An 18,483-nucleotide genomic window follows, 5' to 3' on the forward strand; every position below is an offset into this window, starting at 1 on the left:
GTGCTCCAGAGCGTCACTGAATAGCACTTTCGTAAATAACGAAATAACATCAAAGCTGACAAGAATGTCTTTTGGTGCAAGTTTCAGTTTCTTCAGCTTCTCAATGAAATGTCCTGAGTCCGCACTGGAAATGACTGCGGAGAAGCCCTCGGACGTTGGCGTGCCAGGTACATATAGCCTGCGGCCGCGAGCTCGGCTCCAGTTCACCACCAGCAGTGGAGGGTGAAGCTTTGACAATGCCAGCCACTCGTGCCGGCGAAAAGTCAGAAAAATCATTAGATGAACGTCGGCCGAAGAACCCGAGACAGAAGCCAATAGGCAGTTTGTCAAAAAATAAATGTACAAACATGTGTATCCAATTTACAGAATACCACAGAAGATGCTTTGTAAATAAAAGCGAAACACATCTGGTGTAATTCTTTTTATTACATCGCAGTCACCTCAAGACAGATAATCTATAACAACATATGTTAACAGCTGCACAGCCACACAAACAAATGTATTATTAGAACTATAGTTCAGTCGGTATGTGAAGATCACCGACAGCTTAAAGCACTGTTGCCAGCTTTCAGCTGTGTAGTGCTAATGGTGCAGGTGAAAACATTAGTTGTCTATATTGCTGTGACAGCACATAGGCAATGCCTTAGAGACGTTTACAAAATAGCTTTAAGAGAATGGTTGAGGTAACCATGCGAAGCAGCATCGCCCAGCCCACTGCAGCTGTCAGGATCTTCTGAGACTGACTCGCCTATAGATGAATGTCAAGGGAATGGTGGAAGGAGAGCAGTGAGGTGAGATGGCAGCTGTCATTGTCAAAGAGCTAAAGAAGAAAACAGCATTCTGAACAACAACAACAACAACAACAACATGAACACCTGCAAACAATGGAATTCGGGCAGAACTACTAGAAGGAAGGAGAGACATGTTATACTGTGAGGTATTATGTAGCAGGTAGGACTTGAATTAGAGGGAATACCTGGAGAATAGATAGGTGGTCTGATATGCCCAGTCCACAAAAAGGACAAAAAATATTGCAGCAATTGCCTATACTTTGATCATAATTACATGATCATTTGTTTTTTCATGTGGCACTACAGTATTGTCACATCAGCTGTCAACTATTGCAAGGCAATCCTTAACGCAAATGCAGGGTGTTATTTAAAAAACTGCTGTTAATAATATGTTACATGAAGGATTGTTGGCAGCACCAGCTGTGCTGTGTGGTGGATACATAAGACTCAGCAGCTGTATGAGTAATCATCATTTGCATTCAGCTTGTTTGATAATACTTGATCAAGAAACTTCCTGGCAGATTAAAACTGTGTGCCCGACCGAGACTCGAACTTGGGACCTTTGCCTTTCGCGGGCAAGTGCTCTACCATCTGAGCTACCGAAGCACGACTCACGCCTGGTCTCACAGCTTTACTTCTGCCAGTATCTCGTCTCCTACCTTCCAAACTTTACAGAAGCTCTCCTGGCAGAAGTAAAGCTGTGAGACCGGGCGTGAGTCGTGCTTCGGTATCTCAGATGGTAGAGCACTTGCTCGCAAAAGGCAAAGGTCCCAAGCTCGAGTCTCGGTCGGGCACACAGTTTTAATCTGCCAGGAAGTTTCATATCAGCGCACACTCCGCTGCAGAGTGAAAATCTCATTCTGAATACTTGATCAAGTTAACTATGGGTACCAAGAGACAACTGTCTCATTGTCAGGTTACTGATAGTCGGTTTGAGGCATGTGTTAAGTAAAAGAAGATAAAAATAAATTCGATAACTATAAATTCAGCAGTTCATTTTAAGTAAGTAATGGCAGAACAACAGGTAGATAGACACACTGTTAGGGTAGTAATTGAAGCCACACTCTTGTCCTTGCCTAACCACAACTTTATGATGTTACAGTATTCAAGGAAATATTAGCCAGCGACATGTAGCAGCTACTGCAGAACTGTTAATCATCTTTGCATGTTGCTTCAGTGAAACAAACAACTAGAATATAGGGGAGATAGATATGAAAAAATTAAAAAAAGAATGGACAAGTATTCGAATCTTTGAAGCAAAAGATTAATTTTTAAAAATATTGATGAGATATTAGAGAGAATGGCCACACTTACAATTGCATTAAACACTCCCATGCTATTGGTGCTCATGCAAGATGGATCTATAAACACGGTAAAACTTGACATTTTGTTAAAAAGTTTATCAGATGCTTCAAATGCTGTAAAAGCAAACCCACCTAAAGTAGAGGGTTGCTGGATCATCAGCCAGGGATGAGGAAGGGAGTGTACCATAAACTTAGAGGACAGGAGGATTAAAGACCTTAAGACCGGGCTTCTTAGCAAATGTGCTCCACGAACAGACAGTGATTGTAGGCCTGTGAACAATGAGTACTGTGCCCTCTCCATCATCACAAGGAATAGGGTTGGGAGCTGTGTGGAGACAAGTGTAAATGAGGAAATCAATCATAAGGGAAGTGCTTGGAGAAATTTAGACTGTTTTTATGCTCCCTGTTGCACTGCAGTTACTTAGAGTTGCAGATCAGTGTGTGGTGGGTACTTTGGAGCATTTATATTTCCCTTTCAATTGCATTTTAGCTCCTGATTCATTTATGAACATGTCTGGTACTCAGTCTGTAGACACACAGAATATAGAATTCCATGAGAAACCAACCTTTTCTATACTGGCTTCAACATTGCTAAGAATGTTGCATCCCACTGTGTACCTATGATATGTTCTCTTTCACAGAGCACTAAAGAATATGCAAAAAACTCTTCCCAAATGTTTTGCAAGTTGGCTGTGAACATTATCCGAGGTAACTTGTGATGGATACATGAGTTTCATGTTTAATGCTGCCAGCACTTGAAACTGTTCTACCAGTGCTGGATGTAAATGTTCAACTGCATGTACAAAGTATTATTTTATGAATTTACCATCCGTTAATGGCCACAAGGAATTTGCTAAAAGTGATGCAGTTTTGTAGCTTGTTTGAATGGCATGTTCACTTGATTTTTCTTCCGATTCATCAGAGATGTTCCTTTCAAGTTTTAAAACCTCTTGTACACAGTCAGGTCCTTCAAATTTATTTTATGTGCTAAGACATATAGTGCATTTGTTAACTGAACTTCCTGAAAGTATTCAGTGTGGTGATACAGTAAACATTTTGTGAACTTGATCTTTTGTGTAAAAGCATAAGTTTTCTCACACTGCAGATTGAAATTCGAAAAAAAAAAAATAGTGATCTTACACAATGTGGTCTGGCCATTACTGCTATTAGAAGGTACCACCATCGTCGTTGACCCTCCCCTATCACACAGTTGGTGCTTTTTCTGTGTTATTGCAACTACATGGAGTGCGCACATTTCAGCCGCTCTCCGGATGACAGCAATTCTTCTCATGAGCAAGTTAGTGTGCAAGGGCAAGTGTTCACACTTTAAACAAGTGAGCTGTTGAGCCCTACCTTAAGATTACTATAATGTACATTATGATGACTACTTCTAACTCTCCACCCCTCCTGCCACCCCCCCCCCCCCCCCCACCCCCCTGCACGCGCACACACACACACACACACACACACACACACACACACACACACACACACACACACACACACACACACAGAGCTAACTTTAAAGGCAATTGCAGCACTTTACTACCACTGCTTCTTTTGATGTGGCTGTGAGAAAACTAATATCTGAAGCTAATACTGTAACACAAATACAGGACATCAAGATCAAACTAACATTGCGGAAGTATAACACAGAAAGTACAAAGCAGAAAATCACAAAATCATACAGTCGCAAAACTGTCAGTGTTCTCACAGAGAGAGGAGGTTAATAAAAACCAATATATGGAGTAAATGGGAACAAAACCGTGACCATATTACACTACTTTTGTTTGATTTCATAGACGAAAATATATTTCTAGAATGACTGGTACTCAAAGCCATGTAGAGACCAATTCAAGCCTTCTGTACTGCTCTCCTATTGTTGTAGGCTCACCATATTGAAGGCAAGAATAGGATAATGAGAGAAAAAATTACTGATAAATAATTACAATACTCCAGTGAATCAAAAATGGTTGCAGGAGTCTGGTTCGTCTGTGGGAAACATATTATGAAAACATCATTGCCTCTGTGATAAGGGGATGTAGCTTCCACAAAAATAAGTCTAATTAGGAAGATATCTACAGATGGAGTTGTCATATTTATCAATAAAGGGAGCCACTCTTCATCACTATTTTGCAAGTAATTGTAGCAGTTCTTACCCATCCCTAACTAAGCAATTAATTAATTAATGAATTAGGATGATACATGTAATGTTGCTGCTGTTTTGGATGTGCTAACAGCACAAGTTGTTCTTTGTGAATTGTTGCATGTGGGGAGCTGCATTGATCATTTTTTAATGAAGATGTCTTGCAATTTTCCCTAGCTCGACAGAGTGAAGTTTGCTTACCACCTGTCTTCCAAAGTTGTTTTTTTGTCCCAGTTGGCTTTCTTCTCCACCAGCTGCAGATTCTAACATGCAAGCAATGAATGGTAAATAATGGAATGACAAGTGGCAATAATCTTAATGGCACTAAAATGGAAGTCTCAAAATAGAGATGCCACCCAATTTTCTTTGCTCTCAATCTCTAAATCAGGAAAATGAATATTTATAGTAAACTATTTAAGAATCAGTCTAACACCATTATTTGCATGGAAGAGTATGGATTCTAATTATCACTATTGAGAACCATGAAATTTCTCAAAGATCTTGATTTTGATAACAGTACAAGATCGTACATAAACATTTCTCAACTCTGGATGCTTAGGGTGTGCTGTGATTGTTGGTTCAGTCTGCCAGTGATTTATAACGTTAACTGAAATCTTTAATTAAGCTTTGAACATCAATTTATATTGATTGAAATTATAGTTAGAAAGCCATCAGTGTGGATAAGGTCTTCAGATATTGTTAGAGTCCTGTACAATCATTCAAATAGTAAATATAGATAGTCAAAGATATGGTCTTGGTGCCAAGACTAGCAGGTGAATGAGATGCTCAGCATGACAAAGCATATACTCACACTGCCATTCCCACAATTCATGACCATCTTGTGTGTTTGTGGGATTGGTAGGTCTACCAATATCAGCTGCTTACTAACTTATAGCAGGGTAAGCTTTCATATTGTACATTAAATTGTGACCTTGAATGTGGCATAAATGCCATGTAGTCACTGTGGTCTCCAGTGCCATACAGGGTATCTGTATGTTCTCTGCACCTGTACCTAATGAGGGTTTACATTGAGGGGCTGTGGTATGACAGCCAGAGGTGACCAGTGAAGCAGCTACCAAACTTGGCTCTCATCAGTAAGTTGTGGTGCAAGGTGATACTACGCAACAGAGCTAAAGACGGAGCTTAGCTCTTCTGATACTGTTAACGTCAGTCGGAGTTTTGACAGTTGTGTGTCAAGGTAGGCCTTTCTGGAGACAGAGGCAGAGTTCTGTATGCAACATAAGTGGAAAAACTCTCAGCTAATTTTGACCATTGTTTCCTGAAGGGATGATTTGGACTTAGTCATATTAACAGCTGAGTCACATTCATAGTTGGGGAACAGAAACTGAACTTTCTAACAATACTGTACTTTAATCTATGGTCTGTGACTTCATCAGAATTTAATAAAAAGCTGCTCCAGTTGCCTTTTTTTAGAACATTATTCAGTCCACATGACTGGTTTCTGTCTTTATATTAGGCCATTATAAGTGCATCTGAAAGTTATACTGTAGAGGAGCGACATCAAACGTACATTTGACGTTGCTTCTCTACAGCATAACTTTCAGCTGCTATTGATAATGGCCCAATATAAAGGCTGAAACTGGTCATGACGAACTTAAAAAAAAAAAAAATCGGCATCATCATCATCATCATCATCATCATCCAGACACGGTGAAACTAATACACGAGCAATGGTACACAGTGTTACGAAACCTGTGCTCACTAGGTATTTAGAATCTGTTTGTGTGATCATAGCTTGACATAATCTGATCAAGCTACTATTTGAGGACTCACAACTCAGTGTAATTAGTAACATTTATTTGGCCTAGCTCCATGTGGAAACTTTCAAGGTTCTCAGTGATTTTGTTATACAGTTCTTTAATCGATCCCTCCTTTTTAGGGACTCCACTGCACATGATCTTCTATGGGGTGCAAACACTGCCTATCTTTCGGAGTTTAGCTGTTCGGAATATAATGTCATTGTCTTCCGAACACAGCTCAGAGCACCCCTTTCACGTAGTAGGTGATTGCTCATTCGTAAGGATTAATGTCACTTAGAGGCCTGGTATTGGCTGAGAGCTTTGCCCCTCACTCTGCCAGTGGAGCTGCTGAGGGTCTCTCACCATGTAGTGCTTTCTGTTTTGTCACTGCTTCACATACCAAGTTGAAGAAGAGCTGTTGAGGGCCATTAGGCATGAGAATAGTATTTCTCAGGTAAACACTGTGTTCCCACTTATGTTAGTATCAACTATTCTACAGTTAGGCCAGTACAGGACTCAATATTCACATACTTATGAGATGATGTGCTCCTTCCTCGGCCTTTTGGCAGTAACAGATCAGCTGAAACTCACCATTAAGAGGTTGGAAAAGTTGAAGGTATGTACTAGTCTCAGATTTTCTCTGGCGAAAATTGTACATAGTAATACCCGTTCTTGAAAGAAAATTTATAATCCGTTAATCCCGCACGTGACGCACGCCACGCCATAGGAGAAATGAGTGTGTGAGGTTGCAGTTGTATGTGGCAGAAAAGTGTCATAGCTACCATTTATTACCTTTGAAGGTTCTTGATATTGTAAACTGTTTGTCAGAGTCTTGGGGAATAGACGCACGGAATTTGCTCAAATTTCATAAAGCATTCATTTGAAGGTGACTGAATTCGGAGTCTGGGTACATATATGGATCAACACTGCACATTGATTAGGGATGGAATCTGATGTCACTGCAGATATTAAAGAATTTCAGAATAGTTATAGAATCATACATTTTAATAATGGAATAATTCTGAATTATATTTTGAAATAAAAAATTTTTATTTGCTTACGCCCATTCACTCAGATGTTTGTAAGCAAGGTGTTACATTGTTATATAAACTATACACACGTTCTAAAAACCACATCTGTGAGGACTAATTTACAACTAAATAATGTAACAATATGTTAACCTTAATTCTGAATGCCAACTGCCCACTAACAGTAGTATTGGCCAGAGCCTTCAGTCCATGTCCAAAACTGGTTGAAAATAATTACTACAAAATCTATTTTAACAGTGCTATTCTAATATTAATTTGTTATGACTCCTGAGGCAATGTTATGCAACATATCATTGTAGGGGTACAAACAATTATGATATTACAATAATATCAATGCCAAAGACTCCCACTCTCAGAGATATTTCATTATGTACACGTATGTGACAGTAGAAATTTACAAATTGCTAATGTTACGTTACTCACTATTTACATTGAAAGAGAACTGATTAAAATTAAGATAAATAAGTCAATCAGTTGTAAAGTATTGCTGCAGTGATGTTACATAAATATTATGGTATACATTGGAACAAAAGTAAATGATAAAGGCCAGAGGTACATAAATAAATGTTACAGCTATGGACATATTATGGCATAAATTGAAAGCACAGTAAATGGGTTGGGATGGATGTAAATATATAAATATTACAAATATAATAGAAGTGGAATTTTTTATTTTTTTACTTTAAATTGGAAAGCAGGTGAACGAAATTTTGAGGAGCATTGGCTAACTCAGTTTGGTCATTGAGGAGATTTTGTGGTGATTTGCTTTTATGTAGACATATTTCAATCTCCTCAAGCAAATTCATAACACTACCTTTCTCAGCATGATGCAGTACTTGTACATGGTCTTCAATGTTCTTTATTCCATGACTGTTGGTAGTTGTGAGCATGGCAGATGTGGATTTTGAAATGTTGTTCAAATGTATGTCATCTGTATGTTCTTTGAACCATGTCTCAATGCTTCTTCCAGTTTGTCTTACATAGTAAGAGGGGCAATTTTGGCAGCTGAGTTTGTATATGCCAGATTTTTTTGTGTGGAGGGTTGTTATTTTTTAAGTTGTGAACTGTTAACTGTTGGAGTTTGTTGTTGGCACGGATTCTTCATTGTAGGTAACCAAAACATCTTACATTTAATGATAATAAATTGTTGACATCACTTAAAATCATCCTGAAGCACAATTACAATTAAAAAGATGTTGTCTCACATCTTGTTTTGGTTGTAGGGCATCACCACCCCAAGGAAGTTATGCCAGGTGGGGAAACAAAACACGAAATGTAATGTGAAACGTGAACTAGCTGTCTGAAGAGCAACCTATCGGTTCAAAACCGATAACAGCACTGTTTAATAGTAATAAATAGCATTGTAAAAAGTGGCTGGTTACTGTAATTTTCTGTGTAGGAATCAACCTGTATTTTGTACACAGCACGGACTCAATATGTCAGTTTTTGACAAAATAGCATTAGAGTGTAGTTATTTAGACAGACATAAAATATTCCAGAATGCTAGTGCATGTGCAACCCTCGAATATTCCGGATATGCAAACGTAAGGTATTTCAAGAAGCTTCCAGAAATGATAAATAACTAATAATTGCTGGTAGTTGTGTTTGACCCGGTGACCCACAGCATGCCAGCCAGTGACGCAAACCCCTATACCACACTGTGTGCACCAGAGCTCGCGGCAATATGAGGTCTCGCAAATTGCAGTGGCTACAAGAATTATTTCCTAGATGCATCTCCAAATGGTGTAAGCTAAGTGCAGCAGTTCTGTTATACATGGCAAATTTAAGTATTGCACTCAGGTTGTTGTTTTTTTTTTTTTTTTTTTTTTTTTTTTTTTTTTTTTTTTTTTTTTTTTTTTTTTTTTTCCTCCCGGATCAATCAGCTTTTGACAATCAGGTAAGTAAATATTTAAGAGACTTCATAATTATTGAACATTAGGGATACCTGCCAAAAGTGCCATTGGCATTAGCAAAGTTCATGCTCCTTCCTTCTTGGTTCAAACACAATGTTATTTGATCCTGTCAAGTTAAAACTATCTTCAGCTGGGATATGAACCTAGATCCCTGCCTTTCATGGCAAGTGCATTTATGAAATGACAGCACACCTTACAGATTGACTCAAAGCCTCAACATGTTACAGACCATCGTGTCTTTGCACACCTTGAGGCATCTGAGCTCATATATCACAACTCAATAATAGCTTGCTGCTGTGCTTTAAATGAAATGTAAAGATGCACATTAATGTACTATCTACTTTTCAGCTGCCTCAGTTGGTCTAGTCCAGTCTTTCAAGAGTAGTTTTCCTTACGTTATTCGTGCAGTATCTTTTATTACGTATAATTCCTGTTCCAGAAGCTAACATGTCACAGCTCCAAGTCATCCCTCAGCCATTCTTTGCCCCCCTTGCATCATATGTTGTGTAAGAGTGCCACAGAGTCACGAAAAATTAATAAGTTTAATTAGGATGGCAGTTTGTAAATGGATTTTACAATAATTATTTTCAGGCAGTTTTGAACATGGACGGAAGTCGTGGCCAGTACTACTGTTAGAAGACAGTTTGCATTTATAACACAGGCCAACGATGGAAAAACTTTTTTTCTGAAAATACTTTATTCTTATGTTTATTACGGTGGGAAATCCAAATATTATAATTTAAAAAAACTGTATCACCCACCATTTCTTCACATTTTGCAGTTAAATTTATTAAATTAATAAATTTTTAAAGAATTTAACAGCTTTTATATAGTTAAAATAATTTAAAAAGGAAGTGTAATGAATGTAGATGACATTGGTAACACTACTGAAAAACATTTGCTGGAAAAAAAAGGTCGATTCTAATTTTGTGTTAACAGATGGTGTACAGACTTCGTGAAAAAGGTTTATCTACCATTCTTTGGATCTAAACTTGGTGATCAAGATAAATCTTGGGCACCGCATAAGGTATGCTGTGTGTGTGTGTGTGTGTGTGTGTGTGTGTGTGTGTGTGTTGAAGATCTGAGAAAATGGTCCATAAAGGAGAAAAAAAAGCCATTAGATTTGCTGTTCCTGTGATATGGGGAGAGTCAAGAAATCATTCCGATGATTGCTACTTTTGCAGTGTTGTTATTACTGATCATAATTCAAAAAACAAGAAGGTTATAAGCTTCCCTAACCTTCCGTCCGCCATCCAACCAGTAGGGCATGGTGTAGATTTGCTGGTTCCTGAACTGCCAGAGGATTTAAATTCTATTCCAACAGAAGTATTTTCTGATGTACAATGTGATTTAGATGAACCAGATGATGATGAATTCCATTGTAATACAGAAAGTCTAGAGCCCAAATTGTTTACTCGGTCCAAGCTTAGCAATTTGGTTAGGGATCTGGGCTTAACGAAAGAAAAAGCTGAATTGCTTGGCTGTAGATTTAAAGAAAAGAACTTATTGGCAGTTGGAACCAGCATATACATGTATAGAAAGAGAAAGCAGAGTTTTTTCAACAAGGAGGTCATTTAGTGTACTGCTCAGACATTCCCGGTCTGATGAATGAGTTTGGTATTGAATACAAAAAGGAAGCCTGGAGGTTGTTCATTGATTCATCCAAAACTAGTTTAAAGGCTGTTTTATTACACAGTGGTAACATGTATGCATCTATACCTGTTGGAGATTCTGTACATATGAAAGAAAGCTATGAAAACCTAGAAGTAGTTCTAAATAAATAGGCTATTCTGCTAATGATTGGATGATATGTGGCGATCTAAAAGTAACATGCATGCTCCTTGGTCAGCAAGGTGGCTTTACCAAATTTCCATGTTTCTTGTTGAATGGGACAGTAGGGCTAGGGATCAACAGTGGTGCAGAAAAACTGTCCTGTGAGGGAGTCTTTAAAACCAGGTGAGAAGAACATTCTATGCAAAACATTGTAGATCCAAAAAAAGTACTCCTACCACCTCTACATGTAAAGTTAGGCCTAATTAAACAGTTTGCATAAGATGGACCATGTTTTAAGTATCTCTGCCAAAAGTTCCCACACCTTTCAGAAGCTAAACTAAAAGAAGGCATTTTTGTTTTACCTGACATTAGAAAATTGATGTTTGATGTTAACTTTGAATCCACAATGATCATAAATGAGAAAGAAGTGTGGGTATCATTCAAGCAAGTCGTTACAAATTCTTAGGACATGAGAAAGATCCAGAATATGTTTCTATTAAAGCTACAATGTTAAAGAAGTTTGAAATTAGGATGTTTAGTGAGCCTGAAAGTTCACTTTTTGAATAGTCACCGTGATTGCTTCCTGGACGATATGGGAGGTGTTAATGAGGAGTATGGAGAGCGTTTTCACCAGGACATTAAAGTGATGGAGGAACACTACCAAGGCCGCTGGAACACCAAAATGATGGGGGACTACTGTTGGTCATTTCACCGAGAAGATCAGCAAGCGACTCATCGTAGAAAAAGCTGCACAAGAAACTTCAAAGAAAAAAGGGAAAGAATATACAAACCAATTCCAGCTGACAAGTGAAACCTCTATTAACATTTATCATTGTTTTAAGTAGCTTACTGTAAATACAAACCAAACTTATGTTGTAACAAAGTGTTTGATCATTTTTACCGTATAGCATAGGATTTTTATACCCTATAATTAAAAGCTTATTGCTCTAAAACTATGGGTGATAAAAAAACCTAAGGCTACATTTGGATTCGGCTTGTGAAAATCTATAAAGATCAGCTATCAAAGTAAAAAAAGCTTTTTTTTAAAAAAAAAATTTCTGTTGCCTGTGTAATTATTTAGTTGTAAATTAGTGCTCTCAGAGATGTGGTTTTTGTAATATGTGTATTGTTTACAAGTCTGAGAAGTTTTCTGTATTCCTTTTAGGCAGAACAGGAAGTAGGAAGATGAGGAGGATGATGGTTATGTAATGGTCTCTTTGATGAAATGTTCCACCATAGTCTCAGTTATCTCTCTGTGCCTGATTCAGAGACTTCCACACAATATTGATGTTAAAAAATAGTTAATTGATCTTTCAACATCCAGTTCATCTACCACTGATGACTGAACAAAATCACAAGAGATTTCTTATCCATGGCTCCACATTGCTAACACCCTGGACAACTTAATAGTAGTAAAGTATTTCTCAAGTGTGGACATGCCTATGTGTAGCTGGCAAATTGAATATAGACTGCCTTTTAAACACTAAGACAGCCACTTTGAGTTCAAAGTTATGCTGTTTGGACTGTGTAATACTCCGGCAACCCTGAACATATAATAGGCAACCTGATTTGACACTTTAAATGGTTGCTGGATCTTTGCTACGTTGCTGATACTCTTTTTTTTAAAATGATTTGAAGGACATCTTAAGTTACCTAGTTATTGTGTTGAAGTGTGTTCAGACTGAAAATCTCCACCTGAATCTGAGAAAGTGCCTCTCCATCAGTCAAAAATAGAAATCTTGGGCCACGAAGTGAATGGTGATGGATCCCATCCCGAAGCAGAGAAGGTATGAGCAGTCACAGATTTCCTGACTCCTCAGCAGTCGTGATTTGAGAAATTTTCTCAGAATGTGCTTGTTCTACAGGTCATTCATAAAGAACTTACGTACCAAGGCATGTCCCTTGCAAGAATTATTGCAGGGAGACACTATAACACTATATTTCCCTTGAATGAGGTCCAAGAGAGGTATTTTGTTGTCCTTAAGGAGACACTAATGTGATCTCCAGTTTAGCATAATATGACAAGAATGCCAAGACAGAACTTAACACGGACATTCCTGTGTTTTGCATAGTTCTAGTACAAATTAAGGAAATTGCTGAAAAGGTGATAGCTGTAGAATGCCTTGTAGTTGTTTGGGCCATCAACAATTTCCACTTGTATATTTGGCAATCCATTTAATGTTGTGACAACTCACCATTTTCTCTGCTGGTTGATTAGCCTGAAGGATTCATAGGACTACTGGCAAGGTGGCACAGAATCTTCAGGAGTATGACATCACAGTGGCATACAAAAGCAGTCCCAAATGCAAGGGCGCTGACTGCCTTTCAGGGTCTCTTCCGGCAGAACACAACAGTGTGGACAAAATATTGGGCAATCCTGCATTAAATGGCATTGTTGCTCCTCTGAATAGAGGGGTTAATCCAGCATAGAAGCCTTGAAAAATGAGGAACAGACCAAAGGAGTATTCCAGTTAATATACGGAACATAGTGAAAGAGGAACTATGATATGATGAGTTGGAAACAGTTGATCGTCATTGCAGCTCAACTGTGACCAGTGGTCCTGAAGTATTTCCACAATGCTCCAACATCTGGCCACCTGAGATCTGTGAAAACTAGAATGAATTAAATGCAGGTATCACTGGCTATGTCTTTATCACTCCTGTAAACACTATGTGAGGCACTGTTAGCAATGTCAATGATAGAAGCATGTGCCAGAGTTAACGCTGATGCATCTGGTACCAATCCTGTGTGTAGAAGTGCCATTTCACCAAATTGGAACCTACCTCTTTGAGAGGTTCCCAAACTCAACAAACGGAATCAATGGATAATAGTTAGCACTCATTGCTCCATCTGCAATGCTGTCACCACAGCTGTGCCAACTGCAGAAGCTCCAGAAATATGCAGTACTTCATAACAACGAACTGCTTTCGATGCGTCTTTCTTGTGGGGTGCGTTTCGACAAGTGTAATGTTACAACTACTTACATTTCTAATAGGTCAAAGGAATGAAAAGCGTCACTTTCAAAGTAAATTTACTGTTATGCAATATGAATTATGTTACTTGTGAGAATGTGCGATGAATTTCTTAAATCATGCAATGTTAGACTCTCATTCAAAATTTAACACTGAGGACCAGTCACTTAGAAAAATTTTGAGCCCAGAAAACCAGCCATTTATGCCATTATGTAAAAATTTACTGGCACATTTGTGTTTGATATATCTTGGAAAGGCAACACATGCTAAAAAAGACTAAGTTTCAAGGTTATGTAGCTGTATTACGAAAAGGAAAGTTGCCACCCACCATATAGCAGAGACACTGAGTCGCAGATAGGCACAACAAAAAGACTGTCGCAGATATAGCTTTCGGCCAGTAAGGCCTTCCTCAGAATTAACCACACACACACACACACACACACACACACACACACACACATATGACTGCAGTCTCAGGCAACTGATGCCACACTGCCCAGTGTTGCATCAGTTGCCTGAGACTGCAGTCATGTGCATTTGAGTGTGTGTGTGTGTGTGTGTGTGTGTGTGTGTGTGTGTGTGAGAGAGAGAGAGAGAGAGAGAGAGAGAGAGAGATAAAATTATTACAGTCCATCCAGGATTTTCATTGTTTAAGTTTAGAGGTTAGTTTTTATATTTATTTTGGTTCTTTCATAAATTGTAAATTATGTAATAATGATAGCAAAAAGTATAATTATCTTTTTTTTTTTTTTTTAAAAAAAAGGTGCAAAGTTCTTTCATGAGCAATTTCACATTTAATTTGCTTTACATGGAAAAGCTGAAGTGCTTGGCAGAACATGTATTCAGCCAGGTTACCCAGGAAATGTTTGGTGCATAGTAGTGAAATATGTAATTGTGCTTGTCAGAAATATTCAGCTACCTCAAAGTAAGGCAGCACTCTTAGAATCCTGTCTACCCATGCCCTCAGAAGAACCAGCAAATAACGTTTTATGACTCGTATGTGAAAGCTTAGCTCTTCCTGTGGTTATATTGTATCTGTATTAATTCAAACCATTAACTTTTTTTGTTTGAGTGTTCAAGCTATTTAATAATGGTGATGCTATTACTGGCTGACTACATCATGTATCCTATGCTGTGAATATCTGTCGTCATTGACTGGTGAGATCACAAGACATGAGCTATGATTAACTGACAAAAGTACATTGCAATCTTGATTTCAGTGCTTCAGCAGCTACTGTGCTGTAATTGGAGAATTCGTGTTTGTATTTTCATAATATGAAAATATGTACTGAAAATGTTGCCCTGCCTCATAGATCTTTCCGAAATGCAATGTTTTTTGCTGGGTTGCATTTCCTAAGGCACTGGAAAGTTCTATGATGGTGTATAAAACCTCCACCATACAAAGAATTGATAGTTTTTACAGCTCAAAGGGAAAGTATATTGTCACTTATCATGGACTAAATGTACTATCACCTAGGAAAAAGTGCTTCGTTAACCAGGATATCTGGGAATTCGTTTTTATTGTCCACATATACACCCAACCTTATCACCAGAACCAAAGAAGCAAGGCAGCTGGCTCACATACAAATCCTGGACGCCCAGGAGGAAGACCAAGAGCACCGGCCAGTGGAATACAGCCTGAGAGATTTGGTATTGATTTTTACGCCTGTGCCAGAAGTGTGTCTATCAAAAAAGTTACTAGAGCATATTGTATAATTCATTGCTTGCTGGACATCACATATGAAGTCGAGGAATATGACCTGTCATCAAAAGACAAAAACACCAAGACATTGTCGATGTCCTCCATAAGGAGCATTACTACAGTCCAGAGGCACACATCGATGATGGGAGGTTCCAGGAAACTGAAGACTCACTTACGACGTTTCTATGAGAGGGGCTACCTTCGATGTTTACCGTAACAAAAAGGATATAACAACACGACTAGAATGTGGGGATCTGGTAGTGCCAAAATAGAGAGGACCATTGACAAGATCTGGATCCATTGTGCAGTAGTTGGCTCCAGTGAGGGTGTCTGGAACAGTGGGTCACTTTTCTCCAGGAGAGGGTACAATGCCATGAACTGTGATGCATGCAGTTTGGTGTAGTAGTTAGCATCGGGTGTGCTGCGCGTCGCTCATTCAAATCCAGCCACGAGCAGTTATTTTGTTATTTCATATTTTTTATTTCTGGAAGGTTCTTGAAATGGCTTACGTTTCTAAAGTTCATATATTCTGAGTGTGTAAAAAAATGAACCCTCAATTCAGGAGATCAGTTCTGTTCTGTCTGTATATTGTTGTCAGTAATATATGTGCTTTCAGTACTAAGTATTAAACTTCATTGATGACCCTGTGGATCAACTTGATTGTGCTGTAGAAATGACAATATGTAGTCCTTATTTAATAGTAAACATGAAAAGCAGTAGCTTACCTCATAATCAGTCATTTGAATTTCTAAGTTGTCATAATAAAATCTGTGAGTATGTATGATTTAATGAGGTGTGAATAGTGTTTCTAAAAGTTAAGGCTCTTCCATAAGAAAAGTGGCATCTGTTATTTTTGAAAAAAAAAAAAAAAAAAAAAGTTTTAGTACAAATTAGCTCTCTTATATTTCTGCTTGAGGGCTAGTATCACGTGGAAGAGAGTTTTTGTGTAGATTGGTCTCTCCCCCCTGCCCTCCGGTGTGTGTGTGTGTGCGCGCGCGTGTGTGTGTGTGTGTGCGCGCGCGTGTGTGTGTGCGCGCGCGTGTGTGTGTGCGCGCGCGTGTGTGTGTGCGCGCGCGTGTGTGTGTGCGCGCGCGCGTGTGTGTGTGCGCGCGCGCGTGTGTGTGTGTGTGTGCGCGCGCGCGCGTGTGTGTGTGTGTGTGTGTGTGTGTGTGTGAGAGAGAGAGAGAGAGAGAGAGAGAGAGAGAGAGAGAGAGAGAGAGAGAGAGAGAGAGAGCAGTAACAAATATTATTCATTAATTAAAGTATGTCAGTGTAGTGTGTTTCTGTCTGTCTTTGTTTAGTAACATATGTAAAAAAAATCTTCTTTTGACAGTGGATATCACAGACAGTACTTGACAGATTGGTTCGGGAGATATCATCAGTGAATGAAGCATTTGCGCGTCATGGTCTTGCTGACATGCAGATTGGTTCAGTGGGTTTGGAACGCTTAAAGAAAACTGCTCAGACATTACCAGTTGTCCAAAACATACCTACATTGCCACTGATTGTGCCATTTCTAGATGTTACGACTAACCAAGAATATCTAATGGCACGGATCAAAGGTAAATACTAAAGAATTCTTTTGTAATAAAGATCAAAATTCAGTAAAAGTGAAATACTTGCTTTTGCTAGCTTGTCAGTGTTAGTAAAAAATGCATTTTTAAACATTTTGACGTCATTTTGAAGGTGAAACACACACAGAAAACCTCTTTTCCTTTGTGGATCTTCTCCAAAAAGTGTGCTTGGAAAAAGTAAGTTACTCATATTAAATACTGAAGAGCTCATTTCATTCTTATTTAAGTGCGTGTCATCTGCTCAGTGTTTCAGCTGTATGGCGATTAGTTCTCTTTACTCCTCCAATTTTCAGCTGCCTTTTTTAATCACACTAAGTAACTGCAATTTGATTTCTAATGTGTGCTTAATATTTGAATACACTGCTAATGGTCAGTTACAGTTGTTCAATGGCACAGTGACTCAATAGTTAAGTAGCAGAGCACATATTGAAACGTCTGAAATTCAATCTCTGCTCAGTTATAGGATATTGTCACATATAATTTCTTTCACATTGTGGCATAATCTCTTCAACTAAATGTATTTTAATTCTTGACAGTTAAAATGATGTAAGTTTGTTGCAGGCAAGACTTAATCAAAGTATGATGGGTGGTGTAACTCAGGTACTTATTTCTTCTCATTTGGTGTCCTGTAATTCTTCACAAGATAAGATTTGGATTTATACCCATTCAGTGTGCAAATTGAATTGAATTAAGTAAAAGATACACTGATATATGTTTTACAACATTTTATTACTTAGTGTGACACAGGTGGTCCATTGCAAATATCATATCAACAGTAAAACATGAACTCTCCAATTCATGTCCTTATATTACAAATAAAAAACATCTCATCAAGTTCATATGACACACATGCCAAAATGTTGTTATCACTAATAGTCGTTTCATATATACAAATCAGTCAAAAACAATGTTACGGAGAGACTGAGCAGACAGACCTCTGTGTGAAGTCAGGATAGCTGTTGGGAAGCTGTGAGGCATTGACGACGCTAGTAAAAAACATTATTAGAGTTCAGTTTTTTATTCTTGGTGTTTACAAGTCATCATTCTTCCATATCAGCCTCAGCTGTTGCTCATACACCTGCATGTTGGATTCTGGCTGATGACAGTAAAGTCAATTCAGCAGCTGCATTTGCAGGGAAAGTTATCAGTGACTCTGGCATCATGACGGACTGCCAGCAAGCAGGCACGGCCGTTGCCAAGCATGAAGAAGTTTTCATGCTGGCTGCTGCAATGTACTCCGTCTCACTCCAAATTTTATGATGATCCTTGATGACCCACCTGCAATGTACCTGGTGTTGGTAGTCGTGTGGTCGGTTCATCTCCTCCCTGCACCTGGTAGGTGTCAGCACCCAGAGGTACCTGAATGTTGAACAGGAATGTGGATCCCAAGAGGTGCTGTAACTGGCTTCCACACCAAAATCTAGTACTGGCAGCACTGTGTGATTTAGTGTTGTCAGAGGACAGTCAGTTTCTTCATTATTAGACAGTAGGCAGCAAG

At 38.6% G+C, this 18,483-nt stretch overlaps 1 protein-coding gene across 1 annotated transcript in view; it reads left to right on the forward strand.

The window, feature by feature from the left end:
- The window catches only part of LOC124615530 (transmembrane protein 209), a 153,738-nt gene that overhangs the window by 83,471 nt on the left and 51,784 nt on the right, over positions 1–18,483 (forward strand). The window contains exon 8 of the mRNA XM_047143492.1: positions 16,745–16,973. Coding sequence (XP_046999448.1) covers positions 16,745–16,973 — 229 coding nt within the window. The remainder of the gene's footprint in view (positions 1–16,744; positions 16,974–18,483) is intronic.

Source organism: Schistocerca americana, chromosome 5 (assembly GCF_021461395.2).
Source record: "Schistocerca americana isolate TAMUIC-IGC-003095 chromosome 5, iqSchAmer2.1, whole genome shotgun sequence".
NCBI classification, from domain to species: domain Eukaryota; kingdom Metazoa; phylum Arthropoda; class Insecta; order Orthoptera; family Acrididae; genus Schistocerca; species Schistocerca americana.